We start from the raw sequence: 24,976 nt of genomic DNA, 5'->3' as shown, positions 1-24,976 counted from the left end.
TTCCAGCTGTGGAGCTCCCCAAGGAGATTCTGCCTCACTGTTCATTTGACAGTCCACATTTAGGAAGCATCTGCTGGGTGTGCCTGGCAGGAAGCAATGGGAGCTAATAATAGGCTCCCTGACCCACTGACTGCCTGCTTCTAGGCTTTAAGCCTTGGGCTCAAATGTTACTTTCTCGTGTGAAGCCTTCCCTGACCCTCCCTCGTGGTAGGCTACTTAAAGGTCCCTCCTTTTGGTCTCTCAGCACTTTGTACAGCCCCTGTTGCTGCCCTTGCCATGCAGTGATGGGCCATTTGCTGGTCTGCCTGACCCACTGTGGGCCAACACTGAGTCTCATGTAACTTTGTTTCTGGCACGTGGTGGGTGCTCAAATCTCAATACTTGTTAAATGAATGAGTGAGTGGATGAATGAATGAACAAGTTGATCAATGATGTTTCCCCATGGGCACAACAGCTGTGTGCTTGCTCAGCTAAGTGGAAAATTGATGTCTATGAATTGATTCAGCTTTTTCATTGACTTACATCGTATCAGGCAGGTGCACTTTCTTTGTCTGTCTTTAACAGATTCCTCCTTATTAATTTGTTGGCATATCTCTATTGAACACATATTATATGACCAGCCCCTTACAAAATGCAGAGACCCAGTGGTGAATACAGGGCCTGCTTTGAGTAAACTTATTCTTTAATCTTCTGGGAGTTCCCAACATCTCATTATTAGGGTTTTTTGTTTTAATCATCACCCTATTATAGAGTGGATTTAACCTCTTTTGGATCAGAAATACTTTTGAAAATCTGATAAAATTCAGACCACTTCTCCAAAAGGAGATTTACATTCTGAGATTCTTAAGCTCTCCCTAAATCTATCCGTGGACCCTGAGTTAGGAACTGCAGGCCTGAGGTGGCTGCCCGGTGGGTGTGGGTCAAACTGTGCAGAAGGTATAGAGCCACATCAAGCAGAATTTTGCCCCTCGGTATGTGTCAGTTGAGTAAGGGGGCCTGAACAGTAGAGTCTGAGCTGACTCAGTGGTCTCAGGATCACCATAAACTGATCAAGAGTCTGTGGTCAGAGTGGCCAGCTGTGCAGCACGCAGATAGAGAGGAAGAAACTCTGCTTCCTCTGAGGTGACAGCCTTCATTGCTTGCCTGTGATGCTCGCTGAGAACCTCCCTTGTCTGTCCACCTGTGACCAGCATATGGACTGTGGGGAAATAAAACTCCCTTAGATTTCTCAGGTGTCTATTAAAAAAAGAAAGAACCCCTAGCCTCCTGAGATTTGGAAATATATATGATGTAAAGAAGAAATTTTTGCTTTCACTTTCCCTAGAAGCATTTTGCCCTTTGTACACCATGAGAGGGTCTTCCCTGATGGCTCAGTGAGTAAAGAATCTGCCTGCAATTCAAGAGACACAGGAAACATGGCTTGGTTCCTGGGTCGGGAAGATCCCCTGAAAGAGGGCATGTCAACCCACTCCAGTATTCTTGCCTGGAGAATCCCATGGACTGAGGATCCTGGCAGGCTATAATCCAAAGGGTTACAAAGAGTCAGATATGACTAACTAAGCGTGTGCTTGCACGCGCATACACACACACACACACACACACACTATGAGAATTAGATCTGCAGCCACTTGTTTGAACATGAACTTGAAGTTGCTCAGTCATGTCCGACTCTTTGCAACCCCATGGACTGTAGCCTACCAGGCTCCTCTGTCCATGGGATTTTCCAGGCAATAGTACTGGAGAAGATTGCCATTTCCTTCTACAAGGGATCTTCCCAACCCAGGGATCGAACTCGGGTCTCCCGTATCGTAGACAGACACTTTACTGTCTGAGCCACCAGGGAAGTCCAGCCACTTGTTTAGATAATTGTTTTTACCCAAAAGGATAACAAAACATATCCAGCAATTCCACCTGTGGATAGATGCTCAAAATTATTGAAAGCAGAGACTGGAAGAGATATTTGTACACCCATGTTCATAGCAATGTTATTCACAATAGCTAAAGAGTAGAAGCAACTGAAGCGTACACCAAGAACTGAATGGATTAGAAAAATGTGCTATTTCCACACAATGGAACATTATTCAGCCTTAAAATCACATGCTACAACATGGAAGAACCTTGAGGAAATTATGCTAAGTGAAATATGTGTGCTTAGCCACTCAATTGTGTCCAAGTCTTTGCGACCCCATGGACTGTAGCCTGCCAGGCTCCTCTTCCATGGGGATTCTCTAGACAAGAATACTGGAGTGGTTTGCAATGCCCTCCTCCAGGGGATCTTCCCAACCCAGGGATTGAACCCAGGTCTCCCACATTGCAGGTGAATTCTTTACCATCTGAGCCGCCAGGGGAGTCGAGAAAAGACAAACAGTATATGATTCCACTTATATGAGGTACTTGGAGTAGTCAAATTCATAGAGATAGAAAACAGAATGGTGGTTGCCAGGGCCTGAGGGCATAGGGGTTACGGAGAGTTATTTTAAATTTACTGAGTACAGAGTTTCAGTTGGGCAAGATAAAAGAGTTTTAGACATGGATCGTGGTGATGGGTGCACAGTAATGGGAGTGTGCTGAGGATCACTGAACTGCACTTGAAAAGATTAAGACAGTAAATTGTAGGTTATGTGTATCATGTCACAATTTAGAAAATGACAACAAAGCTTCTCCTATCTCTCCAACAGAGCCAGAAGGTTATAGCCAGGGCCAGGGCCCCAGGTTAAGCCTCTGAGGTACCAGGAAGACTCGAGCACTAGCTCCCTAGGTGCGCATGTTCCAGAAGCTTAGACTGAGAATCCTTTCCATCCCTTCTCAAAGAAGAAAAGGCTTTTTCAGTTTCCCTTTCAAGAGGGGAGGGAAATGGCTATCTGCCTCCTATATATAAATGGAGAAAACCCAGTTTACCACCCCTGGCCTATGGATTGTCCATTACTCATGAGAAGACTTTCCCATCTGGTTTTCATCTCATCACCTCAGGGGTAAGATCGGGGGCAATGGGAGAAGTGGGAAGGAGGGGCTGACTCCCTTATCATTGCCTATAAGATAATTAAGAGGAAATCTGCCTCTGATCTAGAATACCTCCTGCACATATTCAGGACACAATTAATGAGGATGAATGTTAACCAGCACATGTGCGTGCATGCGCGCACACAAACACACACACTCAGCTGGTGGCCTGTTGGGGAACAGGTGCAGCTTCCCTAGTAAGGGAAGGTGCAGGAGGACTTTGTGCACAGAACATGTGGACAGGGAGATAGCCCCTCACCCTCCCCAGCTGCTGTAGTTGTGAGTGTGGAGCACAGAGGCAGACTGAGCAACACCTCGACCTCAGAGTCCACCTTGGGGAAGCCACATCCTGAAATGGGTCCCAAGCTCCTCTTTCTCTCCATTGTAGATCAAAATAATAATAATAATGCTAATTTGAGATCCAAGAACTATTTCTAAGCACTTTACCTCTATTCCTTTTGATTCTTACAATTCTATGAAGTGGGTACTGTTTTACCGTTGTTTAGTTGCTGTCACGTCTGACTCTGTTGCAACCCTACGGACTGTAGCCCGCCAGGCTCCTCTGTCCATGGGATTTCCCAGACAAGAGTATTGGAACACATTACCTTCTCCAGTTAGGAGATCTTCCTAACTCAGAGACTGAATCTGTGTCTCCTGCATTAGCAGGTGGATTCTTTACGACTGTGCCATCTGGGAGGCCCCAGGTTCTGTCTATATAACACTTTTATAGTTGAAGAAATGGAGGTAGAGATTAAGTAACATGCCCAAGGTCAGATTTCAGTTCTCACGTCTCTGGACATTTGGAATCAAGTGTTGGAACCCCTATATCTCAGCCTGAGAGTTCTATAGTCAGAGCAGATCTTTCACATCCATGTTTCTTGTCCCTTAGTGGTGACCAAGCAGCCTGTCCTGGCAGCTGGAGTAGGTGAGAGTTCCACACACCAAGGGAGTTGTCCCCTGGCCTCCTGAGCCTCCTCTGAGAGTAGATCACAAACAGAGGAAAAGGGAGACCAGAAGGAAGGGAGGAAGGAAGGGAGCTTTGGAGAACCAAGGTCCTTATGGACACTACTTTGGGACTGCCCAGATCTATTCCTTGTCCTCTGTGACAGCACCCCAATTTTCCTCTTGGAACCTAGTCTTCCCCTTTACTCAGTCCAATCGGGTGCTGGTAGGGTTACATGGATGGACATGTGATCCAGGCCTGGACAATTAGGGAAAGCCTACCCCCAGGACAAATTTATTGGAACTCCTAGGTTAGAGGAGTGCTTTTCCCATTGAGAGAGCACTACCTGGCAGAATATGTTTTGAATACTGGAGGTCATGTTGGCATCAAATGGAAGAACCTATCTGAGAATGAAGCCAACCAGAGGAGGGTGGAGCCAAGAGATGGTGTGATGGATAATTTTATGCCAACTTGGCCGAATGCTGCTATGAAGGTATTTTCTTTAGATGAAATTAGCCTTTAAATTCGGAGAAGGCAATGGCACCCCACTCCAGTACTCTTGCCTAGAAAATCCCATGGACGGAGGAGCCTGGAAGGCTGCAGTCCATGGGGTCGTTGAGGGTCGGACATGACTGAGCGACTTCACTTTCACTTTTCACTTTCATGCATTGGAGAAGGAAATGGCAACCCACTCCAGTGTTCTTGCCTGGAGAATCCCAGGGATGGGGGAGCCTGGTGGGCTGCTGTCTATGGGGTCGCACAGAGTCGGACACGACTGAAGTGACTTAGCAGCAGCAGTAGCAGCCTTTAAATTAGTAGACTTAAAGAAGATTATCCTCCATAATGTGGGTGGGTCTCATTCAATCAATTGAAATCCATAATAAAGAAACCCTATTTTAGGACATTAGGGTACTATTATCCCCTGAGGAAGAGGGGGACAGATTACCTTCAGACTCAAGCTGCAATATCCGTTCTTTGCTAGCTCCCCAGCTTGCTGGCCTGCCCTGCAGATTTTGGACTTACCAAGCCCCATAATCATTTGAGCCAATTCCTTAAAATCTTTCTCCCCTCCTTGACACTCACAGATGACCAGAACAGATTCCTGATATCATTGTTTTAACACTTGGATCCAACCAGATCTGGCATCAAATACGCCTGGATTTTTCACTATAGTAGTCGTCTTGAATTGTGTTTCTGTCACTTACCTCCTAAAGGGTCCATCTCAGGAGGGAGCAGGAGCTCACACTGACTGAGCTCTATGCCAGGCCCACCGCTCCCCTTTCATAGTCCCCTGGGCCTTGAAGGATGCAGAGACATTCGCATGGGCATGAAGTGGACAGGGTAGAGTGAACATGTGCAAAGAAACAGGGAAGCAATGGAGCATGGCAAGCCCAGGAAACCCACTTGTGGCAGATGTGGAAAAAGTGACGGGCAAGAGACTGGGTTGGAGACGTTGTCAGGGGCTACGTGACGCAGGATTTGAATGCCAGGCTGACGAGTTTGGACTTTGTCCCGAGGACAGCAAGGGAGCCACTGAAGAGCGTTAAGCAGAGCAGTTAAATGAACTGACTCAGGCTTTGGTTGGTTCACTGGGCAGTGTGAAGCACACAGGATGCAGAGAGAACAGAAGCAGAGAGAAATCATTTTATGGCTGGTGCTTTTCCTGGTGCTCTTGAAATAATATCCTAGACATCATTTCCCTCTCATCTACTGGAAGCAGCAAAGCACAGTGGTTAATGATGTGGCCTGCTGGAGCCACCCTGCCTGGTTCCCCATCCTGGCTCTGCCACTTACTGTCTATTTAACCCCAGGAGGGTCACTTAAGTCTTAGTGCCTGTTTCTTTAGCGAACGTAACATCTTTGTCCACCTCTTACTAAAGTCTTGTAATGATTACGTGTTATCATATACTTAGGGCTCAGCACAGTATTTGACATGTGGTAAGGTGGCACAGTGGGAAGAGCCTGCCTGCCAAGGCAGGAGATGCAAGAGACATGGGTTTGATCTCTGGGTCAGGAAGATATCTTAGAATAGGAAATGGCAACCTGCTCCAGTACTCTTGCCTGGAGAATCCCATGAACAGAGGAGCCTGGCAGGCTACAGTCCATGGGATTGCAAAGAGAGGACACCACTGAGTGACTGAACACACACACACACACACACACACCTAGTAGTTAGTAGCAATCTTATTCCTACCAAAGCCAGTGGGCAGCTTCCTAGGCTGCAAATCCCAGGCCCTGGGGCACCAGCAGCAGCAGGCCCCTGCCCTCTGTCCTCTCCCTGTGCCAGCCCCACCTGCCTTCCCTGGAGACCTAGTCTGCCTTTCCAGTTCTCACAGAGGCACGGCCAGCCCAGGCCTCGGGGAGTTGGGAAGGGTCACTGCAGGGACAGGAGGAGAAAAGGGCTTTTAGTTCTAGAAACAGATTCTCCTCTAAGTCTTAATCTTGGGAATTAGGCTGGAATCGGGTAAAACCCAGTTTCCCAGCCCTGCACAAGCCCAAAGAGGGTGTCCTGGGATCAGAGTCTGTCAACTCAGCCCTTTCACTCCATCTTCCAGATGCAGAGGTGAGAGACTCAAAGCCGGCTCCACCCCAGGGACTGGCTGTGGGAAGAAACTTCAATGACATGGACACAAGGCTAAAAGTTCAGAGTCAAAGGGCGGCCTTGAATTCCCGGCTGTTTCATTCCGTCCCCTCACTGTGCAGTGCAGTGGAAATGGCAGGTCTACCTCCACCTTAGGGGGGCCTCTGGGCAGGACACCCCCTTTATGGCCCTAATTTTCTTGAATACCCACTAATGGGGGTTAGATTCAAAGGTGGTAAATAGTGTTCTACTTAGGGGCCAGATGTTTGATCAGTTTTAACGGTTGCCTGGTTGGCTGATTAGAAAGAATGCTAGGATTGAAGGAGTGATGTCCGCCCTGCATGTGGGAGGCAATGGGTGGTGCGTCGGCGGTCTTTGGCCTGGATGGGTTTTTCGTCCTGAGTACTCAGTCTTGGCTGTGAAGTGGATTCCCATGTCTGGCCCAGTCTCCCAGGTGGACTCTGAGTCTCAGTTGTGCCCTCATGCATCGCCCTCCCCAACCCAGAAGGCCAAATACTACTTTAAAGCCTCCCTTCTATACATATTCTCTGAAGTTTTCCAATTTTTAAGTGGTTGATGCCAATGTCTGCTGGGTACTTTGCGCTCAACCTGGAATAGCTTTGCAGTACACGAGAACTGATTTCCTTGAATCATGAGAGTCAGGCATCATAGAAAAGGAAGCTGAAGCCCAGGACTTACGTTCCCCTCGTCCGCAACCTCCCTTTACTTTATCCTCTCTTCTGGTCCTGTCCAATAGCACACTCTCCCGGCTCTTCTTTCACTAACCAGGGGCTCAAAGCCCTCTTTGCCTCACTCATCCGGTCTCGATAAGCACTGATAAACTCATTGACCCTGAGGTGCTAATAACTAAGAATAGCTGGAGATGAATTTCAAAGGGTGAGATTCCAGGCATGAAGGAGCTGAAGGCCTCAGCAGCAGTAATTGTAGGTCATACGAGGAAGTAACCATCCTTGAAGGACTAAACATTCATTGCTCTTCAACTGTGGGAAGAATTGTCCTGCTAACAGCCTAAAAACTGAGACATACCAATGAGGGCTGCCCTGCCCCCTACAGCTCAGAGTGGAGAAAGGTATGGGCTCCTGAGACAGAGCACCTGGGCTTTGAATGCCAGCTTCACAACTTCTTGACTGTGGGACTTGGTGAAAGTCACTTCACTTCTTTCTACCTCAATCTTCTCTTAATAAGATGGGGTTGATGATGGCAGTCCCTACCTGGTGGAGTTGTTGAGGGGAGTAGAGGAGCTTACCATAGAAAGACCAGTCCCTGGCAGACAGCTGATGCTAAGTGCTGCCTGTTAACACTGGGCTCCTTGGTCGGGTGGGGCGGGGGGGTGGGGCTGCAGCAATCTTGCTCATTGCAGTTTGAGGTGGCAGGCACCAGGGTCCAGCTCAGGGATGGCACATAGGAGGTGTCAGCACATAGGGGGTTTCCCTCGAAGGAGGGAGCCCTTCCTTCGACCTTCTCTTTGGAATTGTCGCCAGAGCCAGGTTAAGAGCCAGATAAGAAAACATAGAATTCCTCAGCACGGTTGCTATCTCTGGGAGCCAGCTGTTAGGAGGTCATCGTGGCTTTGTCTCTAGTGTGATCGGAAAGTCCAACAGTTGCTCCCTCTCTCCTTTCTCTCTCGCTCCTCCCGTTGATCGTGACTTGCTTCCCATAAGTCTGCCCCTGCCTCACCCACCTCGTTGGGTGGTATGTGACTCTGCCCCGGCCGCAGCTGACTGGACATGAGATTGGCCCCTTCCCCCAGGACTGCCCATTCAGGTGAGTTGGCCCAGTCAGATTCTGCCTCTGAAATTGAGAATTGGGAAATCGTGGTGGAGCTACAGCTGAAAGATCATCTAGAATTAGGTAGAAGATGGTGATGGCTATATTCAAGGTGAGCTCCGAGGATGCACAAGAAGCAGGTGGCAGAGACAGGAAGCCTAGCCAGAGAGAGCTGTTCCTCTGAGGCACCTTAAATCAGAATCACCTTCCACTTCTCAGAAGGCCTGGGAACCCTCGGCTCCTCATCTTGGATCCCCATGATATGCCGACCACTCTTTTCCTTGGAGCCAGCCTGGGAGCTCATCCCTGGACCCTGAACCAGGAGGGCTTCCACTCACCCCCTGCCAGCGCCTTCAAGCTATGCCCTTCTACCTCACATTCTTGCCTCCTCCCGTGAGGTTTTGCCGGATCTAATGTCATAGATGGAGTGGACTGCCTGAAGCTGCCTTGCTCACATCCTGTCTTGGTGACTTCAAGAGAAATAGTTGTGACCATGCTGTCTGTGAGAAAAACTTGGATACCTCACACATAGAGGTGACCCTCTGGAGCTGCAGGCTTCAGCTACACTTTCTGGAATTGAGCAAAGTCCCTGCCACAAGAGCTTCATTTTCTGCCATCCATCTGCTAAGAAGACACTGAAGAGCCCAGCCTGTCTCCAGCTTCCCCAGCCCCCTGCTCCAAGCCAGCTTCTAGCCACTGGATCACATCCTTCCAGTCAGTCCCAGACCCTGGCACCAGGATCTGTTTCTCATTCTTGAATAGGAGGCAAAACTACATGAATTTTAATTTGACAGCCTTGAACCTGCTGTCCAAAGCCACACTCACTCCTATAAGCTAGAAAAGAAGGCTGCTTATTTTATTAATGAGTTCAGAGTAAGGTTGTGGCATCAATCTTAGCAGCAAGGAGACCAGGAGAGGGAGGAAAGGGATGGGGGAGAGAGAGAGAGACCCAAGAGTCAGGTCCTAGCAGAGTTCAGGGAGGAGTCTCCCAGATTCACTGGGCAGAGGAATGACCGAAGAGTCTGGACCACAGGGCCCCTTCAGATGGCTGGCTGCTCCCTCCCTCCATGTTGGCCTTCAGAAGGGTGGCCCGAGGTGCTCCTCATGCAGCCCTGCTTCAGGGTCAGAGGAAGTTTGCCATCCCTGGGAGGCAGCTGCGGGTTTCCAGGGAGCCTGCTGGCGGCTGTGTCTCAGACGGTTCCAGGCATGATGATCAGGAGGGTGGAGCCACAGCTCACTGGCTTCTAGGGGTGAATTTGTTTTCTCCTCTAAACTTCAGAAGAAGGTCCTGTGGGGAAGAGGAACAAACCAGGCAGGTGCAGGCCTGCAGGCGGGCACTCAGCCGAGGGCAAGGCCAACGGCAGGGAGCACACACTGCACCCCCAGAGGCACAAAGCCCTGCCGGCTTCCGGACACCGAGCAGCCACACCCCGGCCATAGCCATGGCACACAGGAGCCAGGGAGGGAGCAGAAGGGACACCAGGGATGAGGTAAGAGGGGACCAGAAGGCAAAGGGGCCGAGGTCCCTCGAAAAGAGCAGATGGCAAATGACCGAAAACATAGGCCCACTGAGGCCACCCCACAAGCCACAGCCACAGTTGAGGTCAACTGACTTAGGAGCATGAGGCCCTAATGTTTTGAGAAACTTGTAACAGAAAAGTCATCACGGTCTGCCCCAGAAGCTGCCAGCTGTGGGCTTTAGGCCACACCAAACCCCAGGTTCATGGCCACCTACCAGCTCTGTCCACGGGCACCGTCCTGTCACAGGGCAGGAAAAACATCCCAAAGCTGGGCTCCACAGTGTCCCACAGATAGAGTCCAGAGTCAAGGGGGAGGGAAGGTGCCGAGGACACTGAGCCGGGCTCAGGCCACGAGTCACAACAGGACATGGACCAGTCAGATAGGCCAGCCCTGGTTCTTTGGACCAGCTTCAGTTGCTTCAAAACTGCCCCAGCTCCACCCCAGCACAGTGTCCTGGTGGAGCTCCCAGGGTGGACTCACAGGGAAGGGGAAATCCAGGCTGCGCTTCCTTTGGGCTCTCTCAGCCCATCACGCCTGGTTTGAGGCACTACCTGTGTCCAGCAGAGAATGGTGCTCACTGCTCCATCCTGCTCACGAGGGTGTGGTGGGGACCAAGGGCAGATCCCCAGGGCTGTGGTGAGTCAGGACACCCAGGTCTCAAGCATGCTACAAACTGGGCTCTGCTCGGCTTCCCTGAGCAGGAGGGCCTCTGAGTCCCACAGAATTGCAGCATCATCACCAGCAGGCCCAGGTGGCACTTCAGGGATGGCACATCCCCCAGACACCAGTCCAAAGAACCTGCTGACAGCGTGGGCAGCGGACGGCCACGACATGCAGCCCGCCTGCCTATTCACCGTGGGGGCTGCTGGGCTCCGGTTGCAGGAGGAACCCATGTCTAAGCACAGGAGCACGGTCTTCAAGGAGCTTTCAGACTGGCTGGGGGCTTTTGGCTACAGAAGAGGGAAGAGAGGGGCTACATACGCAGAGCAGAGCAGGAAACACAAAACAGGGCTTTGTTATTCCAGGCAGAGCGCCTCCGGACTTCTCCCTTCACTGGGCTCCTGCTTTGGGTCCTGCCTGGACCCTGGGTTCCAGAATTAGTTGCTACAGGACCTTGATTTCTCTAAGACATACAGGACTCAGCCTCTGCTGGGAGGGGGAGCAAGCAGGCACAGCTGTGACAGGCAAGCATGGAGGTGGGGAGGTGCTGTGATGAAGTGAGGATGAAGGCCAAGAGAAGTGGGAGAGTGATGAAGGGAAGAAGGATGCAGGGGAGAGGAGTGAATGGGAGAGAGATGGACAGGAAGGATGGGGAAGTGGCAGGGAAGGGGAAGAGAGACAGAATGAGACAGAGAGATGTACAGAGAGACACGAATGAAACACACACAAAGACAGACCCTGGACCAAGGAAAACCTGCAGGGTGCGGCCAAAGCCTATGGCCCTGGCTACATGAGGTAAAGGAACTAAGGATCAGGAAGACCCTCCAGAGAACAAAAGACACAGAAGTCTTTAAACTAGCTGGTGATGGGGCTGGAGACGAAGTGCTGCGTGGAGAATCAGAAATCTGAGGCTTGTCCCTACTTCATTGTTTACTTGGCCTGTTTTCCACATGGAAAGAAGAATTTGGACAAGACAGACTTAGAGACAGCTCTGGCAATACTTGAGGACTGTGACTTTGTTCTAGGCTTATTCTAGACGGGGAGCTTTCTAGGATCAATTATTACTAGATGTTGTGTGCTTGGGCCGTTCCTTCAAGCTGGAAGAGGGCTGGGGCTGGGGTAAGAGAAAGTGGCCAAGATTCCGGAGGAGGAGGAAGACAACAGAGTGGGCCAGGCGCCTGCACACACTTACAGCTCATCGTCATACTCCTTGGGGGGACAGACGGCGACAACAAGGTCGATCCAGTCCTGTGGGGAGAAGCTGTGTGACTCTGGGGCATGCTCAGTGGTCACGGCATGTCTGCCCCTGACACTCCGTTCCCATGCCTGGGCACCATGGCCCAGGAACAACCAGCTGGGGTCTTCTCCCCATGGGAAGGTGGGCCCAGGTGGGGCTGGAGGTCCTCCTGGTGGGGAGGACTCTCACGGTGCAATCCTTCGGTCTGGGGAAGCTTCCAGTCTCTGAGGTTTCAGAACCACTGAGACCAGAGTTGCCAGGTCCTTGAATGACACCAGATTCCCAAATGGTGATCTGTGGACCACAGTCAGGCAAAAACCTCAGAATCACTCAGGAAATTACTTCAAATTCTAGAGTCATGGACTTGGTCCCCAGAAATCTGAGGTTAGGTCCTGGGAAACAGCATTTTCAACAAACTCCCTCGGTCATTCTGATGCACAGCCAATTAGGGAACTTCAGGCTCTTTCTGCTCCTAACATTTAAATCCCCTCAATGGCATCACCTCCATCCTTATCTTGTTCCTCATTGTCCATCCTTGGCTTGGGTATATCCAACACAAATTTTGTGGAATATCATTAGGCCCCTCCACCATGTAATCGTTCCTGATACTGAACTGAAATCTCTCCCCAGGACCTCCCTCCATTCAATCCAATTTTGCCCTCAAAATCACAGAAAACACTCTGTTCCCTCTACCCTAATGCAGCACTTCAGATAATCAGAGACAGTCATCGTGTTACCCGTAAGTCTTCTCTTCTCCACATCCCTTCATGTGGGTCCCAGGCCCATCTGGTCAGCATCCTTGGCACCGAACTTAATAGCTCAGGCTCGGCTGCCTGCATACAGTTGCACAGGTTGTGCACTGCACAACACAAGCAGGCACCATTCACACTGTAGTCTGTAGGAGGGCATCCCCTCTGATTGTGCAGAGCACAGGCTGGGAGACCTTACCTGGCAGTCCTGACCCAGGTGGGTGCCTAATGAACCAGGGCAGATTAGCGCCAGCCCCTCCTCCATTCTGGGCCCTCTACTTCTGTTAATGCTTTCTAGTAGCCCCGAGCACTCTTTTGATTCCTGTTTGGTGTGTACTTAGTGAAGACTTTAAGTCTTTTTCTTGGGTGGGCTACCACATCTGGTCTTGTGAAGTCTATTTATGCTACTTGGCTTTTGGACTCAAGGTCAGAAACTGACTTTGTGAATTCTGTTTTGTCAGATTAAGACCACTGGCCAGATAGGATATGTAGGTGTCACCCAAGAGTTACTTGGACCTTGGATATCTGCTCTGGGATGGGGTACCCTGACTGTAAGGTCTGGCTGAAGAGGCCAGGGTTTGAGGCAGGCAGACCAGGGAGGGAAGAAAGGAGGGGGTTTGTTCTTACCCCTTGATTCCAGGCCTTCTGCAAGGCGGCCTCAGCCTCAGCTAAGGTGTAGTCTGTCACGATCTTGCCATTGATGGCCATGATCTCATCCCCTTTCACGATGCCACCTGCAGGAAAGGAAGGCTGACATGCAACTGGGCTCTACGTGGAAAACAGGGCTGCAGAAGGGGCCTGACTCTTGGATTCAGAAAGCTCATATAGGTTCAGAAAGCATAATGGGTGACAATTGACCAGGTTACTCAAGGGCAGCACTTCCTTCCCACCCCATCCACACGCCCTCCCCCCAGCTCAGCAGAATCGGGACACCAGTGATGAATTACTGCCAACCCAAATTTTGTCCCTCTGACTGCAGAGGGAGGCTGACCTGCATTTCCGATGAGGTTAACCAGAAACACAAGCTACTTCTGTGAGCCTCCCTGTCTGTGCTTCAGCCCTTCTGGTTGGTTTTAGGTCCCCGAGCCCGAGTTCTTTCCTGCCCCAGAGCCTTCTCATGATGTTTCACCTGGGGCACTTGCCTTCACTCTTTCCTCATGTGCTCCAAGTCTGAGATAAACTCTTGAGAGGTCTTCTCTGACTCACTCCCCACACCCAATCTCAAGTGGATCTTTCCCATTATTCTCTCATAACCTAGTATTCCCCTGGTCCTTTCCTATACAGCATATTCACAATTTGTAATCATATATCTGTTTGTTGACTGGTGGTCCCTCCTATCAGACTGTCAGCTCCATAAGGGCAGGGATTGTATTTTTGATTCACCACTACATATCCAGTGCTTAATGAAATACCTAATACAAAATAGGAATTCAACAGATAGTTCTTGAATGAATGAGTGTGGTTGAAGGTGTTCCTGGATAAGCGGACCTATGATCTGATAAGTTTGAGAAAAGCTGAAGTTATAAACTAAATAGAAGTATCGCTGCAGGACTTGTCAGAGCCTTGAATATACTAATATAGTATGTTTGAGTGTACTGATATGCATTGTGCCTCTCCAAGAAGTTGATTGTGCATGGTTTCCCCACACAACTTCAACTTCAGAGCCTCTTCTTATTTTTTTGAGGCCTTGCTCCCAGCCCTGGTGTCCACGGAACATTCTGTGTTATGTTGACACCGTTTACCCAGGAGCCTCCTGGGTGTGAAGGCCTACCAGACTGTGGCATGTGCTACTGAAGATGGCAGCTGTGGTGGCTTAAAACACATGTGCTCCTGGGGAACTTTCACCAGCTGCTTGTATGTCCAAGCAGTGTGGGACCAAACTGTAGACAGCAGCTTCTTCTGGACAGTGGGCCCGGGGAGAGGCAGCTTTCACATATTCATTTTGTACAAACCCAAATGGAGCCGCAGGGCCAATAAGACAGTGCTCAGGCTGGGGCTTTGTAAGGAGGGGAGGGCCCAGGAAGTCACCCAGCCATCCTGGTGCTCTTTCCCTGCTAGACATGGCAGACAGGTGGGGCCGAGCATCAACCCTTCCCTCTGCTGGTGCAGGAAAGGAGGGCAGAGGAGGAGGCTATGAGCCGAGTGGGCAGAGGTGGGCTCCAGCAGCTGCCTGGTTGAGCAGGACCCCCTCCTATAGCAGAAATGAAGGCTAAGAGTGTGGCTGTGAGGGGCGAGGTCATGAAGGCCATGGGAGGCTGAGCTGGACTCACCCTAGTAACTCACGGAAGCCTGGCTGCCACCATGGCCAGGTCCCCTTGCCATCACTCCACCTCCTTCCTCAGGCCCACACCGCCCTCTGTTCTCACAGCTTATGGGAAAGACTCCAGCCTAGCACTGTCAAGAAGGGATCTGACCCCAGAATTCCCTGCAAGGGTATGTGGTGTGTTCGTTGCTAAGTCATGTACGACTCTTTGCAACCCCATGGACTGTAGCCCACCAGGCTCCCCTGTTCATGGGATTTTCCTAGGCAAGAATACTGGAGTCAGTTGCCATGCCCTCCTCCAGAGGATCGTCTCTACCCAGGGATCAAACCTTGGTCTCCTGCATTGCAGGCAAATTCTTTACCATCTGAGCTACCAGGGAAGCCCTCTTTGGCCTGCAAAGGGACTCCTCCTTCAAGGGCATCTATTCCTCCACAAGGAGTCAGGAGTACTGAAAAGCTGCCGGACTGGAAGAAGAATTCATTAGTGGTGGCATTTTGGACACTGACACATGAATGGGTTGATCATTTGAGTCTGTGCTGGCTCCACAGAGGCTTCATTCATTAGCAGGGGGTGTTTTTTGTTGGTAAGGGGATCAAGGCAAAGCAAGAAGATCTGCTGCAGAAGGTCTCAAGCAGGGGTGGCACTTGTGCTGGCCAGTAAAGCAAAGGACCAAACAGTTGTGTCCAAGTGCTGCCTCCACTGCTGCTGGCTGCAGGCCCTGAACCCTTCCTGTGCCTCAGTTTCCTGAGATGTGAAATGAGAGTGATAGCCATATCTACTCTCAGGGTTGTATATGGATTAAATAGGTTAATGCACATGAAATACTTAGACACAGGCTATATGCAGGTACTTAGAATAGCATCTGGTGCAAGGTTAGTTCTGGACAGATGTTGGCTCTTACCGTTGTTGAAAGCACAGGTAAAGTTTCAGTGGTTTCTTGCCTTTACTTGTGCTGTCCTCTCTGCCTGGAAAGCTCCTTCTCTCCTTCTCAAGGCAAGCACTGACTTACCTTTAAAGGCTCAGCTCAGGTATCACCATCGCAGGGAGCCCTCCAGGCTGCCCCCTTTCCCTCAGTGGGTTAGGCCCTCAGGGTTCCCACAGCTTCCCTCTACCCTCTTAGTCCTTGGCCAGCCTGCAGCACACCACACTGTTACAGTCAGCATTCGGTGATTCTGAGGATGTTTCCACCCCTAGACAGGGAGCCTCTGGAGGGCAGAGTGGTGTCTGTGTGGCTCTGTGCTCCTGTGCCCATGAGGAACATGTGGGACTGCTGGATGGATCCAGCGGGGAGAGCATTCCTGAGAGCTGTCAGCCCGCTCCCAGCAGGCTGCTGTTTGCTTTCCTGGAGGAGCCGGTATAACCATCACACCATCCCCAAACCTGAGCATGGCTGGTCCCCACTCACCATGCCGCTCAGCAGCTCCACCCTCATAAACAGCGGACACAACCACCTTCCCGATCGGGGAGTCCACGCCGCCTTCCAGGGCCAGGTCTAAAGCTCCCTCCTGATGAGAGGGAAACAGGCCTTTGGAGCCAAGCAGACAACAGACTGTGGGCACCTGGGCACCCAGGACCCTCTTGGGGCCACAGAGAGGGCAGGAGAAGCCACGGGGGGCAGTGCTGTCAGCAAGAAAATGGGACGTGGGCACCAAGTGGAGCCTGGGCATGTGGTCCCACCAGAGGAAGGGGTGTCCCCATGGGGGCGGAGGAGAGTGGGGATCTGAGAAGTCACCCAGGAGTCACTTTGAGAGTAGGAGAAACAAGGGACCAAGACAGGAGGGGGCAGGGACAGAGAAACGTGGTCCTTGCCCAGCCTCCGTGTGCCCCATACCTTCTTAATGCGCAGGAGCCGGACATCCTTCCCCATGATCTGCTCCGGGGTGAACTAGAGGAAGAAGACAGGGGTGAAGGATGCAGGTGGGGACAGGGGTGGGAGGGAAAGCCAGGCACCTGCGGGACTTTGGGCCCCAGAGAAGGGGTGGACAAGGGGACCCTGCCTGCCCCATTCCCATCAGTCATCAACTGGGGGCCCCATGGACACCCACACACAGAGATGGTTTGTCCCTGGGATTGTTGTGAGGAGCATGCCTGGTGTCACCAGCACAGCGCCTGGTACACAGTTAGTGCTCAGCAAGTGTAACTATTGTTATAAAGCACACGCACACACAGTTCACAGTGGAATGCTGTTTGAAAGAAGCCTTCACAGGCAAGAGCCTCCTTGGGGCTCTTCACAGCCCATAACTCATCCCCAGGACCCTCAGAGCCCAAAAGCATCGCCACCAAATAGACCATAACCCCCCACCCCTGCTCCTGGGCTTACTCCCCAGGGCAGGAGCGTCATCTCTCACCATGGAGTAGGGGTCGAAGCCTTCCTCATATTTCCGGAAATCCTGGAAGCAAAGTGAGAGTGTTAGGGCTTCGGGCTCCTCCAGGGGCACTGCAGGAAATAAGCTTAGGGTGAAGGAAGACAGGGAATGGCTGGGAGGTAGGGAGAGAGTAGCGGGTAAGGAGGCAGCTGTGGCCAGCATGGGGGATGCGGGGAGGAGGCTGGTCACCCCAACAGCCAGAGCATCTATGTCTGGGAGAAGCAGGAAGCTCGGGAAGCATTTGAAGGACCCCAGCCCTGGGCCCAGCACTGTTCTGGAGGGGTGGGCATCTGTGGCTGGCAGGGGCACCTGCTGATGTTGAGGTGGTCTGGGCAGCCTTGCTGAAGGTCTCCTTGCCCACAGCTTTAGGTCTTTCAGGCCCTTTCTCAGTCCCTCCAAGCCCACCTGAAGCCAGGTCCAGGTTCTGGGGGTGAAGCCCAGCTTTTCTCCACCCACTGCTCTGGCCCCCAAAGAAGGATGATACAGCTTAGGGGTCTTCCTATGGAAACCAGCTACAGCATGATGCGTGGGGAAGGGACATCAGGCACCCAGAGGAAAAGGGGGTGTCTGTGCTTGCCCAGTGCCTGGTACCATTCTTCATGTCATGCTTATCTAGAATGCAAGGCTCCCCCAGAACTCTAGCCAAGGGAGGAGGAGGGAGACCCTCAGTTCAGAGGACCTGGCTTAGTGGGGGCTATGGGGACAACATCCCCAAGAAGTAAAAACAAAGTGATGAGAAGGGAGAAGGGGAAGCAGAGTCAGAAAGCACAGTCTTTCCAGGAATCACACACAGAGAGCGGGAGCCCAGGGTCCACAGACTGAGGGGCTGGGCACCCCAAGCCTCAGTCAGTCCCCTTGGCAAGGTGGGTGCAAAGGAGAAGCCCTGTGACCAATGCCCATACAAGCTTTGTTAAGTGGAGCCATCCCCCAGCACACAGTCACCTGGGCCCTACCGTGTCCCCTGGGGCCTGTGGTTGGCATCATGGGTGGCCACAGCCCCCTCTATGCCCAGCACGGAACAACCAAGCTCAGGGCACAAGACAGAGGCCAGAGAGCAGCAGACAGGTCCCTGGGCATCTGCCTCCCCTGCCTCCTCATGAGCCTTCATCACTCAGGCTCACCCCAAAAAAGCCTGGGGGTCTCCAGCCTGGCCCAGCTCTGAGGCCATTCCTGGGCTGGCATGTGGGTGTCAGGGCAGCAGAGAAATCCATGGGCAAGAAGGGTAACGGCAGGACGTGGAGTCAATTCCCTTCTACCAGGAGGTCTCTGCCTACCCATGGCTGTTTCTTCCGGAAAACTGAGCTGTGCCGGCCATGGGTCTCCCTCTCTCCTTTCCTCTGAGGATCTGCTCTCAGTCACAGGCCAGGTGGCAAGCACTTGTGCCTTGCATGAATTCAGATGACAGATCTATAAGCCACTAGTGCCGGTCAGTCCTTGAAGAGGGAGTTAGCCCTTCATCCAACAGATTGGAGACACTGGGACCCAGAGAGGTGACATTCATGCCCAAGAGGGTGGTGGAAGATTTAGGAGCCTGACTGTGGAGCCTGACCTCCTAGGTTAAATTCAAATCCGGGGTCTGATACTGGCTGTGCCACCAAGGGCATGATTTCCAATGTCTCTGCATCTACAAAATGGGGATGATATAAGCACTTACTTCCTAGGTTCTGGTAAAGATTAAAAGAGTTAAAATACATCACATATTTATAAACAGTGCTTGGCACAGCACACCTTGGGTACCTGTCACTGCCCAGTGGGTTATGGGCAGCCTCCTTAGAAGGCCCCCCTGTCCCACTGTACAGCTGATATGTCCCCTTTCTTCCCTGCCTGCAGTCTGTTTCAGCCTGTAGTCATATATTAGGCTATTGGTGAGCATGTTGGTGGGCTTCCTGAGTGGCTCAGTGGTAAAGAATTTGCCTGTCAATGCAGGAGACACAGAAGACATGGGTTCAATCCCTGGGTTGGGAAGATCCCCTGGAGGAGGAAATGGCAACCCACTCCAATATTCTTGCCTGGAGAATCCCATGGACAGAGCCTGGCAGGCTACTACAGTCCATGGAGTGGCAAAGAGTTGGGCATGACTGAGCATGCACACACAAGGATGTTGGCTGCAAGATCTCCATCTTGGGCTCTTTCATTGGCAATGAGATGGCTAAACCAACGGCTGGCTCTGAGGATGTAAGCCCCAGGAGGCGGGAGGATAAATGGTTGCCTGCCTGAACCCACTTAGGGACCAGCAAGGACTTCTGCGGGCCCCGTGCACAGGAATGGCCCCTGCAGATAGAGGTCCTTGGGCCCCACTTTCTTCCTGATGCTGGTTTGGGACCAGGTGGGGTTTGTTGAAGCTGTGATCTGCCTTGAGAAGGAAAGGAGGGGCAGGGGCAGGGAAATGCCTCAGGCGGCCCTTTCTCTCTACGGCTGGAGCAAGCAGCCATCTTGGCCTCTGTGACACTCTGAGCGTTCCCTCTTCCTGCTCCTCTATGAACAAACCGCAGCAAAAGAGGTGAGTCCCCAGGGACCTGTGGCTTTCTCAGCTTGGGCATGGGGTCTCACCACCCCAGGGTTCCCACCTCATATGAGAACCCCCAGCCCAGAGCCACAGGGAATGAGGGACACAGTTTTGGCCTGAGGCCGCCAGCAGATGGTGCTTGGGGCCACCTTGGAGCTGACAGGCACCGCAAGAGAGGTCAGAGTGGGAGGTGCAGAAGGAGGTGCAAAGGACCACAGACACACGACGGGGATCCTTTTACTTGTCGAAACGCTGTCTGATAAACCACCATCCTCTTCAACATCTCCTGTGGCTGCCAGAGGAGGAAAAAAAAAAAAAAAAATCTATGCTGGACTCTACCAATTGGTCTCATCTGCCCCCTAGTGCCAGGCCTTGGGCCTGCCAGCCTGGGGCTGCCTGGCCAACATCCATCCCCAGACAGACGCAGCCTGATTTATGGTGAGGGGCGGCCCTCAACACCCCCAGACACAGCAGCTACCAGTCCCAGGCAAGCAGACACCACCCCTTGTCATCAGCCTGAAAACGCAATGCGGAGGCGTCTGCAGGCTTTCATGGGAGAGTGAACTTGCGCTCTTTGGGGAGCTGAGAGGACAGCTAAAACTCAAAGTAACTATCAAAGTGGCTCCACCCTGACATTTGGATAGGCTTTCCTTGAGAGGGGAGTATAAACTCGAGCACGGCTCTTCTCACCGTGGGCGGGAGGCCTGTCAGTGGCCGGCACCCCTGGAGGGGGTGCACCTGGTCCCAATTTGCTCAGTCATAGGTGACGGGGGTGAGGGCAGTAGACCATCCCCCTACCCCCCAGGACCACACCCCTCACTCGCAGCCCCAGTGAGGAGTGAGACATGAAATGGAGAAGGGAAATGGGTCAGCTTTGCTTACTGCCCCATCTGAGGGTGACCCACCACAGGCCTTAGGCGCTCAGGCCAGGGCAACTGGTATTGCTATAGGTTTTGGCAAAATGCAATGGAGATAAGAACTTGGGCTTTGGAGTCTGAAAGACTGGAGTAAATAGTCAGACTTGGCTCTGCCTTGGACAACCTACTTAACCTCTCTAAGCCTCAGTTTCCTCAAGTGTTGAACCATCTCACTGGATTATCGTGAAGATTAAATGGGGCCTTACAGAACCTGACACATGGAGGCTGATAATAATCAGTGCTGTTATTATTCTTACTTTGAGATGGCGCTCTAGGCCATTTGATCAAGTGAGGAACAGGAATTTCACTGGTTGTGGAAACAGCCACCTATACCCACATGGATTCACCGCCTGGCTAATGAGAAGGTTATTAGCCTTACAAAGAGTTATTGCAGAGTTATTACAAACTCTGTTTGAATCCCCCCTCACTTTTCCTCTAGAGGCAGCAGCAGCAGCCAGGGGAGACAGCCCATGTCCACTCCTCTGAAGCAGCCTTGCAGGACACCTGAGGGGCTTACCAGGACCTCGGATTTCACAGGTGGCCTGTAGACATAGTTGGACTCCTGGTGGACCATGACAGGCTTGGAGATGGTGGACACGCCAGGGCCTCGTGGAGGCTGTGGGCTTGGGCAGAATGTCTACAGGGGTTAGTTTAAAGAGAAGCCCATGTGAGGTCATGAGATGGGTGGCCCAGGCCAACCACGGCACTTTGACACACAGGCAAATTCACACCATGCACTGAGCCAGCCTGGCCCATTCGCCCTGTGGAATGTCCTAGGTGTGTGACCTTCAGCAGAGGGACAAGAAGTCCCTCAGCCACAGTGTGTCCTGAGGCTACAGAAACATTTGGGTGGTTCCAAGGAATCAGGGACTTGAGCCGGAGCCTGTTGTGGGGGCGCCAGCGGGCACTGTCACTCAGAGGATACTTTCAAGGCTCCCCCTCAGTGGCCACGGGTGCCATCCATCCTCTTCTCTTTCTAAGGAGGCAGCTGCAGTCCCCGGACTGCACACGCAGCATCTGCTGCTCCTGGTGGGTGGGCACAGAGGCCCTGGAGGCGGGGGCTGGGAGGGCGGACCAGTAAGCACAGCATCAGGAGAGCTGATGCAACATGTCTGCTTGGCTCTGACCCGCTTGATCATCTTGGGCAAGACAAATTGGGTCACAGCCCTGCCCCGAACGCTTCATGGGTCCTCACTGACTACCAAGCGTCTTGGCTCAGCCCCCAGGGGCTTCTCTCCCTTCCTTGGCAATCTCATCCCTCACTCCTTGCCCTCCTCACACTGACTAGATTGAGCCTCCAAAGCGCTCGGCTTTCCTGCCTTGAGGCTTTTGCACATGCTCTTGCCTCCTGCTTTACCTGCCCAGGTGTTGGCTTGGGGGTCTCCACCTTTGGGGACCATTCCTTGAGCTTTTCCTCCCCACCCCTCCTGCATTTCCCTCATCTGTCATGATGTGCGGGAGTTTCCTGCTGACTTGGCTGTCCTCCCACCAGACTCAGGACTGGGCTGTCCATCTTGTGCTGGCTCTCAGTGCCCAGCACAGCATCTGGCATAGAGTAGGAGTCATTAAACAAGTTACATGAGTAAATGAAGAACTTAGTAGGTGAGTGGACGCATGGGGCTGGGGGCAGATAGTGCCCTGGAAACCTTCCCCTGGCAGGTGCCTGTGGGGCTGACACGGGTGTTTGTTTCCACCACCCAAGACCTGCTGGGGGCAGGGCTGACTGTGCAGACGTGTGGTGGTCCACATGTCCCACTGCAGCACTGATGACCCTCGCCCGAGCGTGCAGGGAGGAAGAGGATGGGCAGGGTTGGTGATGCACAGACCGAAGTGCTGATGTAGAGAGATGAAGCTAACTGAGACAGCTAACCCCCAACCTTCATGGCTTTTATGTCACTTAAGACATTTAGGGTCCAGTTTTTCAGAGGCTCCTTGTGTGTGGGGAGCTTTTATTTTTCTCTCTGCTCTGATCAGGAACTAACAGTGAGAACTTCATGATGACTGGAGGAATCTGTGAAAGTGAGACCTGGTTTTGAATCTTGACCCTGATTCAAAAGGCTGCAGTTTACCTCTGACCTCATATTTGCAGCTTTACCCAAATTTTTTTGTACCCTGATCTGTCACTGATGATAGGCAATGTCTATTGAGCACCTCCTGTGTGCTCCAATTATTAACTTAGAATGAGTTCATGTATTAATTCATTTGATCCTCATAATAAGTTAGCATTCCCATTTTACAGATGAGGAAACCCAGGCTCAGACAGATGAAGCAGTGCATGCCCAAAGTCATAGAGCCAGCGACTGAGCCAGGATTCAAACCTGGGTAGTTCCATCTTGTCATTGTTATGTCCATGGCACCTGAAGTAGCCTTCTCCCATCCTACATGTATCACTATCCCCCAAGGCTTAGCTCTGAAGAGGTGCCGTCAACCTTCCATTAGAATGAATCCCTCCCATAGTACCTAGCCTGTGCTGCTGCTATAGCTGATTCCCGCCTGATCAGCTGTTAATCCTTTAGCTGGCAAAGTCCTGGAGAGCACAAGAGTGCCCACTGTCTCTGTGCTGTCTTCAGCTCTGCTCCCCGCACCCTGCCGCCACGGCCCCGACACAGAAGCACAGGGAAGGTGCCCAGTTGATTGCTGAGCTGAATTTGTTGAGGGAAAACTGCTGCCCCTCTTGGTGGGGGCCCCTCTCAAGAAGGATGTGGGCTTCTGTGCCAGACTCATTCAGCCCCCTGCAAACCTGCTCTGGCTGGGCCTGGGGGCAAGACATCCTTGAAATGCCAGACTTCTGTCAGGGCTCAGGGCTCAGGGCCCCACTGGGAGTCCCTCTGAGAGGCCCCTGCTGGCAGTTGCAGCCTTGTCAGCATCTGGTACTTTGTTCCCAAATTCTTTCCTCCAAGTGCTCCCCGAATGCTCTGAGATGCTTAGTCTGCACTTCATGCAGGAACCCAAACCCATGCAGCAAAGGTTAATAAAAACAGCTGATCGGGTACTACTGACTACCCTGCCCTCAAACCCCACTCTTAGCCGACATGAGCTGCTGAAGTTCTGACTGAAGTCTTCCCTTACAGCTACTGGAGCAGAGAAATATTTCATTTTTCCCTCCCAGAGATCAAAGCTCTGTGTCTTCACTGTGGATAAGAACAATTAATGAGGAATATGTCTTTTTGAGAAAGATCACTGTTCTGCCTGCTGACATCCAAGAAAAAGGTCCCTAATCTTTTAGCTGCAAATTTGGAACTTTCTAGGAACTATCCATTTTTTTTCCTAGCTGGCAGTTGGCTAGAAATTTCTGGGTATTAGGCTTCAAGCTAATATAGTTGGCTAGTGTCGTAGAAAAAGGCTTGGTAATATCTTAATACTTCAGTGGACGGTGTTATCACCTCATTTACAGAGCCTAATACCGCTCCCCTGTTAAACAGAGGATTCATTCACCACATTCAAGGCTTTCTGAGCTAATATCAAGAAACGACTACCTGGCATATAAGTAGAGCTCTGGCTCTTCATTAACACAGCCTTGCAAGTGCTACAGTGAAGGTTACCAGCCAGTACTAGCCAAGAGGAGCAGAGAGAACAATCAACACTGATACACTGTTGCTCACCCCAAGTATCACAGGCAATTCACCATACCATGCAGCACTTCAAAATCAGCAGAAGCCATAGACATGCAGGAAGTCCACAACTGCAGGCTGGGAGCCAGTTCCTGGAAAAGGGGCTGGGGTGATGTTCCCTCCCGTCTGCACTCACAGGAGCAGAGCAGGACGTAGGAAACAGCAGCCTGGCCCACTCTTCCTGCTTCCCTGCATTGCATGCGGAACTGAGGCAGTACCTTCTGGGTGGGTGGGAAGCTCCGATCGGGGACAGGAGAGTTGGCAGGCTTCCCCCCGTGGTTCTTGGCCTCCCGGTCCTCTGCTGGATTGCCTGTCTCCCCAGTGCGCAACGGGTGGTTGCCCAGCGCTTCTTCCAGTGCCGAGGGCAGCGGGCGGGTGGGAGTGAGGTCTTGCGTGGGAATGGAGGGCGGGGGAGGGATGGGAATGGGGGGTGGAGTGCGCTGCACCCAGGGCGAGGAAGAGGCACTCAGGCGGCCCGATGAGGGCAGGACAGGGGGTGCGGACACCTTGGAGGGTGGGTTGGAGGGTGGAGGGTGAGGCATCACAGGCAAGGCAGAGGCACTCTTGGGGGGATAGTAGAACATGTCCAAGGGGATGTCATCCAGGTCAGTGGTGTGCAGGTGCAGCCCGCCTGCGAAGCGTCTCAGGGGCGGGGCCAGGGGAGACACAGAGGGCGGGGGAGGTGGGGGCCCTGTGGTCATCTGGGGGTGGCAAGGAAGTTCTGTCACTGAGGAGTGCCCCACTTCACGATACACCGAGTCTAATGCTCATCTGTTTCTCTTGCTGCTGGAGACCCACCACCCTCAAACCCGAACCTTGGAAATGGGAGGGGC

General features: G+C 52.1%; 1 protein-coding gene across 2 annotated transcripts in view; it reads right to left on the bottom strand.

The window, feature by feature from the left end:
- Positions 1 to 9,142: 9,142 nt before the first annotated feature.
- Positions 9,143 to 24,976, bottom strand: part of USH1C (USH1 protein network component harmonin) — a 48,665-nt gene continuing 32,831 nt past the window's right edge. Inside the window, exons 18-26 of one of the 2 annotated variants that reach the window (XM_086338365.1) lie at positions 24,362 to 24,844; positions 21,050 to 21,169; positions 19,857 to 19,907; positions 17,092 to 17,133; positions 16,575 to 16,628; positions 16,149 to 16,248; positions 13,107 to 13,213; positions 11,686 to 11,741; positions 9,143 to 9,600 (exon numbers count right to left, since the gene is read on the bottom strand). In XM_086338365.1, the coding sequence (XP_086194491.1) occupies positions 9,588 to 9,600; positions 11,686 to 11,741; positions 13,107 to 13,213; positions 16,149 to 16,248; positions 16,575 to 16,628; positions 17,092 to 17,133; positions 19,857 to 19,907; positions 21,050 to 21,169; positions 24,362 to 24,844 (1,026 nt within the window). In that variant the 3' untranslated portion in view covers positions 9,143 to 9,587. The remainder of the gene's footprint in view (positions 9,601 to 11,685; positions 11,742 to 13,106; positions 13,214 to 16,148; positions 16,249 to 16,574; positions 16,629 to 17,091; positions 17,134 to 19,856; positions 19,908 to 21,049; positions 21,170 to 24,361; positions 24,845 to 24,976) is intronic. The other variant, XM_086338364.1, reaches the window with a different exon arrangement.

This window comes from Bos grunniens, chromosome 15 (genome assembly GCF_055505025.1).
Source record: "Bos grunniens cultivar Pamir isolate PY7600 chromosome 15, Bosgru_T2T1.0, whole genome shotgun sequence".
Lineage (NCBI taxonomy): Eukaryota > Metazoa > Chordata > Mammalia > Artiodactyla > Bovidae > Bos > Bos grunniens.
This window is presented reverse-complemented; position numbering and strand designations above follow the sequence as displayed.